This window comes from Monopterus albus, unplaced genomic scaffold (genome assembly GCF_001952655.1).
Source record: "Monopterus albus unplaced genomic scaffold, M_albus_1.0 scaffold35.1, whole genome shotgun sequence".
Taxonomy (NCBI): domain Eukaryota; kingdom Metazoa; phylum Chordata; class Actinopteri; order Synbranchiformes; family Synbranchidae; genus Monopterus; species Monopterus albus.
Window position 1 is genome coordinate 1,362,114 of NW_018127915.1, and position 11,502 is coordinate 1,373,615.

The window sequence follows — 11,502 nt, forward strand, 5'->3', positions numbered from 1 at the left end:
AAAAACAAAAACCAGCAGCTTAAAAGCGATTCTAAAATGGACCAGAAGCCAGTGGAGAGATGCCAGAACTGGAGTTATATGGTTGAATTTCCTAGTACTTGTCAAAAGACGAGCAGCAGCATTTTGCACCATTTGGAGACGAGTGAAGGAGGACTAGTTAATACCTAGGTATAGAGCACTGCAATAATCCAGTCTAGAAATGATAAAAGCATGGATTGCAATCTCAAAATCATTAAAAGAAAGGAATGACTTGGCCTTGCTTAACCAGCCTCAGGTGGAAGAAGCCAGGTTTCACAACTGAGATGATTTGCTTGTCAAACCTCAAGTCGCCATCAAACATCACCCCTAGATTTTTTAGTCGACTTCAGGTGTCAAGCTAGGGGGCCCAGGCCCTGGTTAGAAGCAGTTAAGTTTGCCAGGTCACCAAATAGCACACACTCTGTCTTATTTTCGTTGAGATTTAAAAGGTTAAGTGCCAGCCATGATTTCAAGTCTGTCAGACAGTCAAACAGTGGCTGTAATGACATCCCTCTTGATGCCTTTAACGATATGTAAATCTGAATTTCATCAGCATAACAATGAAAAGAAAGGCCATATTTTCTAAAGATAGATCCCATTTGCGTTCATCTTGCTGACATCTTTGTCATGGCAGATGCAGTGGGAGATGGTGAATTACACATGTGTGAGGAGAAAGCTGCACAGGAGTTGAAGGTAAGAGTAGACCTACGTGCAAATCCACTGGAAGAAGCAGATGAGATACTCTTTACTGATGGATGCTGTTTCAGACATCCAGATGAAGGACTGAAGGCAGCAATGGCTGTAGTTAAACATGATCAGGGAGAGTTCAAGGAAGTCATAAAGGAGAAGTTGACTGGTCAGTTGTCAGCACAACGAGCTGAACTTTTGGCAGTGATAGCTGCAGCTGAGTATGGAAAGGGTAAGAGAGTTACGATATATACGGACTCAGCTTATGTGTCGAATGCAGTACATCATGAACTAGCAGCTTGGCTCAGAGCAGGGTTTTTGACAGCATCAGGAACTCCTATCAAGCATGAAAAGGAAATGAAACTCCTGGCAGAAGCACTGTTAAAACCAGCAGAGATAGCAGTGGTAAAGTGTAAGGGACATCAAACTGGGAACACGCTGGAAGCACGAGGGAATCAAATGGCAGATAAGGCAGCAAAAGAAGAGGCAGGATACAGTGGACAGTTTCTGGTGGTGCAGTCACAGAAAACAATATATGACTTGTTGCCAGAAATTAATGTAAATATGTTAATAGAAGCTCAGGAAGAAGCATCTCCTTTAGACAAACAAGTGTGGGTTGAAAGAGGAGCAGTGAAAACGGAGGAGGGTCTTTGGAGGTCTCCGGACGGAAGGCCCGTGGCTCCTCCCAGTATGTTACCCACCAGCCTGTAAATGAGATCTAAATACAATACAGCAGTTTTTTGGCTTAGTTTAAATTTAAATATAAGTAAATGTGCATTTCCTGGATACAATGAAACTCAGCATATCTAAGAGTCTGCAGCCATGCTAGCAGCAGATAAATGCTAACAACAGCTTGCTAACTACCCACAATAAATGTAAACATTCTTGATCCTGATGGCTTCAGTCACACTAGCATTTTAGCCATGCTACCATGACTAAAAGTACCAAAGGTAAGCTTTTCTAACCTTATACCTTATACACAGCCACGTGTATGTTTTTCTGACAGCTACACTTTAGGAATTTTCAGTGGCCCAAAAAGTTCTTTACATTTGGCTTTTTGGGGGGTAAGGAAGCTTTTACCAGCTGTCACATCACTCACAAAGAGGATAATACATTTGACTACTTTGATTTGATTTGACGAGCAATTAAAAGCACCCAGAAAAACCAATAACTGAACGGCGGGTTAAGATGAACTTTTAAAAATCCATTCATAGACAGTTATTGGCATCTAGTCAAGACTGACTGCAGGGGTGGGGGTGGTGGAGGAGGGCACATGGACTCATGACCAAAGCATTCTTTAAATCCCTGCTAAGGCCTGCCCAGACCTGTAGCTTTTGGACACAAATTACAAAACAGGTGAATTCCTGTTTTTTTTGTTTTTGCTGCTGTGCCCATAAGCAACCAGCAGATGAAGATGATATCCTGGAAATGTACCAGATCGACTAGTTCCACCACTTTGAATCATAATAACTCATAATGTGCCAGTTTCTAAAACCATTCCATCAATACTTCAAGAGCTATCAGCTGCCTGAAATGACCTCCTGCTGCAGAGCGAAGCAGCTCCACTCTGCTCCACTCTCTCCTCCCTCCTGAGGAATGATGTGCCCAGTCAGCCTTTGGGATAATTGCACAGAAATGAGATGAACTGCGCTCTTTATGAGCTGAGGTAGGTTCATCTTTGCTCTTCTTTTGCACTGTTAGTCCATGCATTTAAACGACTCATTAATGGACTGACTTACTGTGAGTAGTGGTGGACAGAGGCAGCCAGGGCATTGCCTGAGCCACCTGGTAAAATGCCCAGAGGGGTCTGGATGGCCTCTTGCCAGTCCTCTCGCTCCATCAGACCATTTATCACCTGAATGAGCATGAATGGAAAAAGAATCAGACTATGGTCCTAAACAGAAAGAGGTGTCTGTGTATAACCACAAATTGTGATAAATGTCTTTCATTAATGGTTATAGCTGCTCTGTGTCATGAAATTTAAAGCTACTCTGGCTAAAGATTTATACATTGTACACTGAGCAGAAACCATGCACACATACAGTATACACTTTTGTATATTGTGCATCATCTTTTAAAAAACTAGAATCAATAAAACATCTGGATAACAATGATACATGTCAATAACCACAGAAATTTTAGGTCCTACATTTACAACAGCTAAGCTCTTTTGTCATGTTTGACAACAAGTACAATTTTTATAGGCCTATTCTGAAAAGTGGTAACAACAGATGTGTGAGGGTTTATATTACTTCCATCTGTGACTGATTGACAATCATGTCACTGTGAGACAGAAACAGGCTGGATAAAGTCATAGCACCTCAAACAGCAGCCCATCTCCAGACATGATAACCAGGGCGTCCCACTGTGACAGGTCCGCCTTCCTCACCAGCTCCCGTGCGTGGTTCTGGTGCTCTGATGGACACGGAAGAACAGGAAACATTTCAAAAACACAAAACAGAAGATGTGGCAGCATGTGGGGTAAACTGACAAAATAAAAACAGGGGCAAGAACAGAAAAAGACACTCCCTTCATCAGCAGCCTCCAGGGTAGGATCAGGGAGATTAGACAGAAGAGAATCAGTTTCCCCTTATCAGACCAGACATATCGCATTAGCCCATCCAGTGGCGACTCAGCAGCTCCAAGGCAGCTTTTCTGCCCTGCAAACATCTGTGACTGACAAATATCTGTATGTCTGTACGTGCATTCATATGTGTATGTGTGTGTCGGTTAATGTGCTGGTGGTTGACTGAGATGTTTGTTCAGCCTAGTTTTACTGGCAGCGTCCTTGAGCGGGGGTCTGCAGGGGGTCTCTGTTGAGCATTAAAGCCTACAGTGCCTCCAGCTGAGTCTCCCCAGTGTCGTTATGTGTTTGTCTGTGTGTGGAATGGAGAGGAGAGAGAGAGAGAGAGGAAGGCAGACAGCACATACGTTAGCAGGTATTGATGCCATGTCATCATGAAGGAAATATTTCTCGCTCCAGCTGAAGTACTGATGGAGGACAGAATTGAAGTAAACACAAATATTCCCCGCTTTCCTTTCACTGTGCTCAGCCTCTACCCTGCACTCTCTCTCCCAGCTGTACTCCTCATGTTGCTGCTGTTTGTTTATTGTTTGGTGGGGAGGCTGCAGCTGTTGATGCAGTGCTGTGTTGACAGAGAGATGCAGAGGGAGTAACTGGACTGCACAGCTGACTCAGCACTTTGAGCCTGCCGGGGCTGGGGCTGATGTTTTACTTCCCAGCTGCTTCCTTATTCAAGGGGTCACTGTCGAACACAAATACACACAACCTAAGAAGGGAGATAGTTCACTGGTGGTTTGTTGAGTCTTCTTTGAGCCTCTTTAAGTCAATACAGGAACACAAACTTAAAATCTTTGATGAATTCCAGTTGTTTCACTTTAAATGCAGCACATATCATGTCACACTCAACTGCCTTCTGAGGTTAACCAGGGTAGAGACAAAGCTTGGTACCCTGGATGCTTTATTCAGTATGTAAAAAGTTGACAGGAGAAGTGCCTCGACTCGTACTTGTCCTTCCTCAGGTAAAGGCTCCGTGATGCATTCATCAAGGAGATGTGTGCAAGGTCAGTAGGGTAGGGCAGGGCAGTTAATCCACTCATCGTCACATCTGACTTGCAGCCGTATCCACTGAGTGCAGACCCTCATATTCTGACCCCTCCTTTCTGTTCTGCTCCGTTCTGTTTCAGAGCCAGTAATTACTCTGTCTTTTATTTCATTACCATCACCATCACCATGCTGACCTTCTTTAAGTCCCAGGAGTCTGGACAAAGAGCCTGCACGTGCATCGGGACTGTTTCAGAGCCAGTAATTACTTTTTTTCATCACCATCACCATGCTGACCTTCTTTAAGTCCCAGGAGTCTGGACAAAGAGCCTGCACGTGCATCGGGACTCTTTCTCAAATAAACAAACACAGTCTCTCCCCTGGTTTCTCTGCCTTTGCTGTTACACTGAATTTAACTTTGAGCTGCATCAGAGATTCAACTGCCAAGCTGAGACTAGAGGAGACATTCTTACAAACAAGAATCAAACTGTTGACCCTGTCAAACTGAGTTGGAGTTGGGGTGGAAGGTGAGTGAAAGATGAATGGTTGAAAGGTAAACGACACACTGCACACAGGACCTTTGGCATTAAAGCCTTCGCCGTCCCACAACAACTCCTTGGTATTCATACAGAAGTCATGTAGTGTTCAAAGCCTCTGATGAGAAAAACCAACACATGACACTGTTTAAGGTCACAAAAAGCCACCAGCTTCTCCTGCAGAATGTGGAGCAGCCGGGGGGGACTGAAATGAGAATTTAATGTGTTTCGTGTTGAGCATCTGTAGATGTGTGTGTGTGCACATGCTCACATTTCCTTTGAACATGTGGCCTTTTGGAATTCAGAATTACACAAATAATACATACTCGCTGCAGAGAGCACAGCTGCTGCAGACATGAAGACACAATGGCTACAAATGTTTGCATCTTTCAGTCTGGGGTGGCCTTGCTCTGATGTAGGAGAGTTGGGAGGCCTTTACAGATCTGTGCCCCATGACAGCACTATGCTGGGATTGAAACTGAATCCCTTCAACCCTCTTTCAAGTCAAGGTGACCCTGAGATGAGCACTGTCTGTATGAATAATTAAAGTCTGTTTGTGCATAAATACAACTGACCTGTGATGATGAGTGTGCAGGGAACAGCAGCCTCTGTTAACATGCCCTGCACATGGCCAGTAAAGAGCTGGAAAGCCTGGCCACGCCCGCTGTGAGGGTTCACCAGGACCAGCACTCTGCAAGGTCGACGTACCTCTGTATACACCACACCTGAGACAGAAAGACAGAGGTGAACATGGAGTGAAGGCGAGTACAGAGATGAAGCCAAAAAGTAAGAAGAGGCTTTCTTATGCATGATCAAATGGTTCAAAAATATACAAGGACAGCCTCCTCCCTTAGGGTCTCTGTGGCACAGAAATGCACTATTAAAAAGAGCATGAAACAGTTACTGTAAGTCATAGGCTGTGACAGCACTGAGGCTGATGAGGCTTAATCTGAATGTGACATGACAGAAGGTGTACAGATGTTTCTTAGGTGGGACCTTACTGATTATTCATCGCAGTTCTGTGACACTGTACACATTCCCATGAGGAAATCCTCCTGCTGATTCTCAAGAGAAGCCAGAGTAACGGAGTTACTACACCTCATTGGTAGGGATTTAACATCTTGGTCAAAGGACAGATGAGTCAGACAAGTGATAGCACTCTCATGTCTGGGTGGTAAATACGAAGCTGCTACCAGCCACCAGTTACCTTAGCTTAGCATAAAGACTGAAACTGCTAACCTGGAGTCCAAAAGTAACAAAATCCACCAACCTACTGAGCTCTGAAACTCAATAATTATATGTTATTCATTGTGTTAAATCGATACTTTGCTGTTTTCTGGTGGTTATGTACAGGGCTATTTCTTGGCTGGTCCAACAGCCCAGAGGCCAGAAATAATTCTGCAGTTATCTTGTCATTTTCATTTCATTTCTTCCCCCATGTAGAGAGCTGTAGCATTCTCCTCATCTATAGGTCTTTTTTTAAAGTGAATTCAAAAGAAGCTTCCCCCTGTAGAGATGAATATTGTAGCAGATGCCCTTGACCTTAAAAAAATCATTTCATTTTGGGAGGTGGAGGACAGAAACTTCAATACAAATTCTCACCTGTTTTTGGCTGCAGGTGATGCTGAATGTAGTATCAGGCGGACAGTATTATCAGAACCACACAGTGTGATAGATGGGCCAATACCACCACGTGTTACAGAAAGAGGTACAGAAAAATTCCAGATGCCTTGTATTGACCTGCTAACATCTGTTCACTCTGTCTGAGCTAAGTGTTTTTCTTCTTGACACATCTGAGCCTCAGTTTCCAGCATTCGTCACCTGTGATGCACTGCTGTTGTCACTGCTACACCTCAGAGTCATTTGAGCTGTGATGATGGTACACGGCGGACGTACAAAAATATCTCAGAGAAAGAGGTGTGAACCCCCGAGGACGAGTGAGGCAAGAGTGCGAAAACACACAGGCACATGCCAAACTGCCTCCATTCATCCACACAGGCTTGCCATTGTTTTTTATCTGTATCAGAGCACAGTGCGGTTTTCAGGCACAAAAGGTCTGCACTTCCAGAATACATTGGAAATTGGCTTTTGACTGGGAAAGAGCTTTTAAATAGCTTTCTACACTGTGCTGAGCTGAATAGCACCTACCCTTAATAAACCCACAGGCGCCTTTCAAAAGGTCAAACCTTACGCTCAAAATTTTGTTCCTTAAAAACAAACTGACTGGTGTCTTCCTCTGGAAACTTTAACACTGCATTATATCATGCAACAAATTCAGACCCATGCAGGTTTACTCTAAAAGGGAATTCTGTCCGATCCTCTTTATGAATACATTCAAATCAAGAAACATAATTCTAAATATCGTTAGCATTAAGGTAACATTATGTGACCTAATGTTACAGCTACACAAGACTAAGTGTCCAGCTTACTCATCTTCCAACTTCTGACTGCACTTATAATGATTTTAACATTAATAATTTAAAATAAAAATAGATTTGAGAGCAGGGGATAGGTAGGTCAGATAACTGTTATAACTGTTACCTAATTGATATAGTGACAGCAAATCAAAGATAGTAAGAAACAAGACATTGTTAGTTTGAGCTAATGTTATGCTAACGTTCACAGTTACATTGCTAATACCATGCTGATGTCGCATAGGTACATGTTCACAATCTTGATTTAGAATATTAGAACGCTAACACTAGCTAGCTTTACCTAAATAAATGTAAAGCTGAGGCAGATGACTGTTGTTTGTTTTGCAGGCATAAGCCAAATTATTAGAACAGCTCAATAGTGACATAAGATTTCAGCGCTATAGGGACCATGAATGTCTCCACAAAATATTATGGCAGTCCATCCAGCATCTGCGGAGATATTTCAGTTTGGGCCAAAGTTGTGGACCAATCAACCGAGAGTCACACCTTACCATATGGCATATGCTAACTAGCTAAACATCAAGGTGAGGGTGTGTTGAATGCATCCATACAGACTGTAAATTATTCACAACTGAGAAACACTGTCTACAAAGGTTGCATTTGATAAGCAAACGCTGGGTTGTGTTCTGACCCATTTGTCTGTCAGGACATGGCTGTTTATGAAATGTTTTAATGCTGATTATGCACAGCCAGATGCCAGGTTATTAGGTACACCTAATTAAAACTAAATTGAACATAATAAAACTCTAAAATACTAACCTGAACATTCTACCTGTTATGAAGGTAAAGTTTACTGCAGAACTGTTGAATTAAACTGTAATTTCATCTTAGCTAAGTGTATTTACTTAACAAGCCAGTACAGCAAGTACACTGTCAATATTAGGTTAAATATTACCAGTGGTCCAAAGTAACTAATTTTGATGTATTTGAGTATTTTCATTTTGTGCTACTTCATACTTTGACTTCACTATATTTTAGAGGCAAATGCTGTACTTTTTTTCTCCACTACATTTATTTAATAATTTAGTCCCTAATTACTTTTCAGAGCCAGATTAATACAAAAATACAGTATAATCATTAGACTTTATTGATATCAAGTGGAAAATGTACAAGCTGCCCAGCAGTACTTCAGATTAGAAGTATATACAGTAAGCTCATTAAAACTTGCTCCCCCTTCACCAGCTGCAACATTAAATGTGACGCACATAATGCCGCAGTAATTATAATTCAATAGTATGATATGCATTCATGTTAAATGTGCCATTCTGCATAATGAGTACTTTTACTTGTAGTATTTTAAGTGTGTTTTAATGCTAATATGTTGCACTTTTACTTAAGTACCATTTTGAATGCAGGACTCAGAGTATTTTTACACTGTGGTATTGCTACTTTTACTTAAGTAAAGGATCTGAGTACTTCTTCCACCACTGACATTTTGCTGCAAGTTGTTCATTGCAACTATTAAAAAAATAAAGGGAATCAAAATGAAAGAGTATTCATGTTGCAGAGCAGTGTTACTTCTTATCAGCAAATGATGGTGTTTCAACATTTATGGCATGTTTGATTTACTGTCATAAAACTTTATAGGTAGGTTATAAACTGCCTCTTAAAACAAAAAGCAAATGTTTCTACCTGAACACACAGGCCATAGATTAAATGATTTGACGTCTTTACAACTTCCAATTAAAAGTACATAGAAAAGTCTCCAGAGCTCAAGAAGTATTTGTAGCTATACTGATTAATTCTTGGTTTGATATCTATCATTTTTCGAAGCACTGACTTCATCACTGTTTTTCCCAGACATTCCTCTTGGGCTGTGCCTGTATGAGTGTTTAGCCTGTGTGTGTGTGTGAGACAGCAAGACGGATGCAGTGTGTGAGTGTGTATGTGAAACCTGTCTGTGATGAGAAGTCGGATACCTGTGGGGACATCCTGTCTGTCACAAGCAAACTTTCAGCTGCACTGTGTGTATTTCACAGCTAGAAGTGGGTAAACAAACACACACAGGAGGGAGGCGACAGCAAGCTGGATGTGACAATGTAAAACATGACAACAAGACTGTTGGAGCAGAAATATGGGAGATATTTAGTAAAAGCTGTCTTGTTCAGGTGTAACAGTACATTGAGACTGGAATGACGTGTCTGCAAACTAGCTGCATTCCAGAGCTGGGTGAGCGTTTACTGGAGATGAGGGGAGGAGGTCTGAGGAGCAAAAGCGCCACTGCCCACTGAGGCATCAGCAGGCTGGGAGGGCGCGCTGACAGGCCATCACAGCCATGTGTCACAGAGCAGAAGACAAAAGCCCCCAAAGGGACTAAGATGCTGCTTGGGGTGAGAGGTCTTCTGATGATGCATTCAGCTCTCGTCTTCTTCACTGAAAAAGCAGAGCCCGAGGGAGGCGAGCTCACACTCTGACAGACAGACACACACACACACACACACACACACTTCTGACTAGTTTGTAGGGAACCATCACATTTCCTTCTCTTTTAAAACTTGTTATTCTGGAGCACACAGTTGGTGCAAAGATCACACCCACATTTGCACTGGCATAGCTTGTAGTGATTTGTAGGAATTACTGGTTCAGACACATAAAGATAATGCACAACAGAATCAAAAGAATGTAAAAATCTGCAACTGGCCTCCTTCCATCTGTCTGTACAGGAGAAACGAATACAGCCAGCAACAACGGCAGCCACTGGTAGGGACCGTCAGTAACCATCACCTTATACGCTTGCATGGAATCTCACTGTGGAGCTTCTAGCAGAGAAAATACTTCAGCAGACCATTAACATGTGGAGGACTGTATCACAGTGGATTCACTTCATTATTTACAACTCATTCATTCCAGTGAAGCTGCAGTGAGAATAAAAACCCTGTGAGATTTCAATACACAAACTGAATCACACTAAATAAGTACCGTTACAACCTTATTTTAAACTGCACTAAGAAATGTCCCATGTATTCAGTTTATACTTTAGTGAAAAGTCCATCACAGTAACAGCTCTCTGCCTAAATATCAATCTAACATTGCATTGCACTTTTAATCCAACCTCTGCAATCCCAGATAAGATGACATGCAATTAACAGAGGGGGTAAATACACCACAGGGATTAGTGAATTACACTGACCTTCATACACCCTCTGCTGCATTTAGTAGCACAGTATTACTCATTTAAAACACATAACAAAACACATATTCCGCTAAATACTGTATTATTGGCTGCCCTGGATATGAAATGCTAAAACAAGCTTATAAACAAAAGATAATATGATAACAGCATCACTGAGACACTGTGTTCAAAAGTGAAGAAGCTGAATATGTGAATGAGAGACTACAAACTGTTAGGGGGTTAAGCCAGGTGATTAGTATGTGTGGTTTGAAAAGCTGGAGCTCTTTGATGGGTCCGGTGAGAGGACAGTGATGGGGGGGGTCACCCAATTACCTCTCAGGTTACTATCTGCCTGCATGCGTGGCATACAGGACTAAAACCCAGCGACCTTCTGGCTGCAGACCAGAAGGAGCCTGGATGTTCATCATCACACAGGGCCCTGTGTCTCTGTGTTTGCAGTGTACACCTGGAGGCTGCTACCGCCAGGGTGACCTCATTCCTCATCCCGCAGCTAACGCTTGCCTCCACTTGCAGCCAACATTCCAAATTAGTCACTGCCAAGTCAAATGTCCTTTTTGAACTGCTCTGGCTGCCCAGGAGCACACGTCTGCTTCATATTTTAAACAGTTAAATATTTCAGTGTGAACCAAAGGATATTACCTGGCCTAACAAGGGGGAGTCAGAATTTGTACCCTACACAGAACCATCATTTTGGGACCCAAACTGGTTTGTCTCATCAACAGCCAGGATCACATCCTCCAAAATGAGTGATGGGGTAATTAGCTGCATAAACAGTTCTCATATTAGTTAGTGTCTCATGATAAATCATGATGGAACACAGAGAAGCTGATGAGATTGGAAAACAAAGGAACCTGAGAACAGGCTGCGTAGACAAGATTATGTCTAACTAGATATAGCTACAGCAGAGTGGGACTGAAAAACAGTCCTTTGTTTTGATGTGATTTCTACATCCATCAACAATAAAATCTCAGTGGGACTCTACTGAGCAGGTACAATGAAGCCTGAGTAGGCGCTACGTTCTCTGCTGACAGAGGATCAGGTGAAAATCTAACTACTTAAGATGAGTGTGTGTGCATTACTGCAGGCTCCACACCCAGAACACTGGCATGGGCTGTTTGGATGAATGAG

General features: G+C 42.4%; 1 protein-coding gene across 1 annotated transcript in view; it reads right to left on the minus strand.

Annotated features, from left to right (window-relative positions):
• The window catches only part of LOC109958866 (sphingosine kinase 1-like), a gene marked incomplete at its 3' end in the record, with an annotated part of 19,491 nt that overhangs the window by 6,731 nt on the left and 1,258 nt on the right, over positions 1–11,502 (minus strand). The window contains exons 2-4 of the mRNA XM_020597814.1: positions 5,382–5,531; positions 3,026–3,120; positions 2,445–2,560 (exon numbers count right to left, since the gene is read on the minus strand). Of these exons, the coding sequence (XP_020453470.1) occupies positions 2,445–2,560; positions 3,026–3,120; positions 5,382–5,531 (361 nt within the window). The remainder of the gene's footprint in view (positions 1–2,444; positions 2,561–3,025; positions 3,121–5,381; positions 5,532–11,502) is intronic.